Source organism: Austrofundulus limnaeus, unplaced genomic scaffold (assembly GCF_001266775.1).
Source record: "Austrofundulus limnaeus strain Quisiro unplaced genomic scaffold, Austrofundulus_limnaeus-1.0 Scaffold421, whole genome shotgun sequence".
Lineage (NCBI taxonomy): Eukaryota > Metazoa > Chordata > Actinopteri > Cyprinodontiformes > Rivulidae > Austrofundulus > Austrofundulus limnaeus.
Window position 1 is genome coordinate 206,983 of NW_013952823.1, and position 1,934 is coordinate 208,916.

At 39.0% G+C, this 1,934-nt stretch overlaps 1 protein-coding gene across 1 annotated transcript in view; it reads left to right on the top strand.

Moving 5' to 3' along the window:
* Positions 1 to 1,679, top strand: part of agmat (agmatinase (putative)) — a 16,443-nt gene extending 14,764 nt beyond the window's left edge. The window contains exons 6-7 of the mRNA XM_014024410.1: positions 732 to 816; positions 902 to 1,679. Coding sequence (XP_013879864.1) covers positions 732 to 816; positions 902 to 1,008 — 192 coding nt within the window. The 3' untranslated portion in view covers positions 1,009 to 1,679. The remainder of the gene's footprint in view (positions 1 to 731; positions 817 to 901) is intronic.
* The last annotated feature ends 255 nt before the right edge of the window (positions 1,680 to 1,934 follow it).

Genomic DNA, 1,934 nt, shown 5'->3' on the forward strand with positions numbered 1-1,934 from the left:
GTGGCTGCTTTGTTTCCCCGATGTATAACTGGTCGCAGTCCTCCTGGCTCTTAACAGCATATACAACATTGCTCTGGAAGCAGTGCTTAAAAGCCTGAATTTTGCCTGAAACTCTCAGACTGAAGAAGTCTCTTGGAGGAGAGACGAAACGTTTCATTAGAGAAGAACCCGTCCAGAAGATCTATACAATTTTTTTCTTTTTGATACACTTAGTTCTTATTAGTGTTTGAAAGAGGACGTGTTAAAACTCTGTTTAGTCAAAATTAAACATGAAACATCAAAGTTCATTACAAGAGGCCCTTCGAGGGCCACCATAAGGCTCARGTGGCCCTCAGTGAAAATGAGTTTGACACCCCTGATTTAGAGAAAAGAGTCTACTGGATGATAAAACTTCAAGGTTTTTTTCTATTTCCTTTTTTACCTGAATGGCTGAAACTAAGTACTGATGATCTGCCCACAGYGTGAGGGACACTCTGGCTTGATGTCCTGATTAGAGATGAACCAAAGTGAGACTTGACAYCAGAGATGAGGTGTTAAAGGTGTTTTGGGTACATCCCACTGGTAGGAGGCCCTGYGAAGACTGGGTTCCCCAGGATGAGATGGAAAGTCTTGCTGGGGAAAGATGTCTTGGTTTCTCTCATAGACCCATTGTCTCCACTACCTGACCACAGATAAGCAGAAGATGGAGACTTGTGACCATAAAATTATATTTCTAATTTTTTGGGACACAGGGAGTTGAGATTATTCGAGGCTGTCGTGGTCTGAACCTTGTTGGATGTGATTTAGTGGAGGTTTCTCCACCCTATGACACCACAGGTACTTCTTACATTGCATATTTACTATTATACAATCTTTTTTTTATATTATAACTTTGCTGTTTGCTTTTGTCCCTTTTAAACAGGAAACACTTCGCTGACTGGGGCCAACCTCCTCTTTGAAATGCTGTGTGTCCTGCCAAAAGTGAAATACTACTCATCTAAACAGACACAGAAGAAGTTTGACCTTTAATTGCGTAAAGATATCTACATGACAAGCTGTCCTCTATTTTGTAGTGATACAAGACAAATTTACAATTTTTATACTCTATTCAACTAAGATGAAGAAATTTTGTACAATCATTAAGTATGAATACAGTAAATGTTAATTTTTTGCAGCTACAGATGTTAAACTGTTTTAGATTGTGCTTTAAATGATTGCAGAAGTATATTTGTAGTCTCTTCTGACAACGGAGTTAAAWTTTTCAAAATTTCATGTAAGTGGCATTTGAAATAAATATGTACAAGATGTGTCTGTAATTGTCACATTACAAMGACAGCCGGTGATTCTGTYCACAGCACAAGGTGACCTTTTTCCCACTTGAGCACCTGACCCCTAAAATGTGTGTGCACGTTACTGTGCAGTTKTGTTTATCAATGAGGTCCTTCTTTCTGTTTAAACTAAATTTGTATTAAATTCCAATGTCTGACCTGGTACCACCTCCAAGGGTGTGACCAGGAGGTCAGGTTTATGACTCATGGGGTTAATTTATCCTCAGTCTTCCTCTTAGATGAGCTGGGGACAGACGCTGGCTGCTTGTTATTGTTTAGGTTCTGATAAGAACTGCACACACAGACTGCTGCCTGTGGGCTTTAATGGACGCAGATTTCTAAATAAAACTTTCAAGAACAGAATCAACTGTTTTTCTGCTATTTTATTCATACTTCCAATCCTGAACACATTTTTTCTTACAATTTAGCCCAAAAGAAACAGTTTAATAAAAACGAGTTATTCACTGATGTTTAGCATTAAAGCTGGCAACAAGCAAACATCACAAGGATCATGGTGAGAAAGAGCATGTCAGGGCAATTCAACTGGTCTTTTGGTGCAACAATACATGTACCCGTGTCAAACTGTTCAACACAGTGCTTTAGGTTCAATACACACTTGTTTCGAAC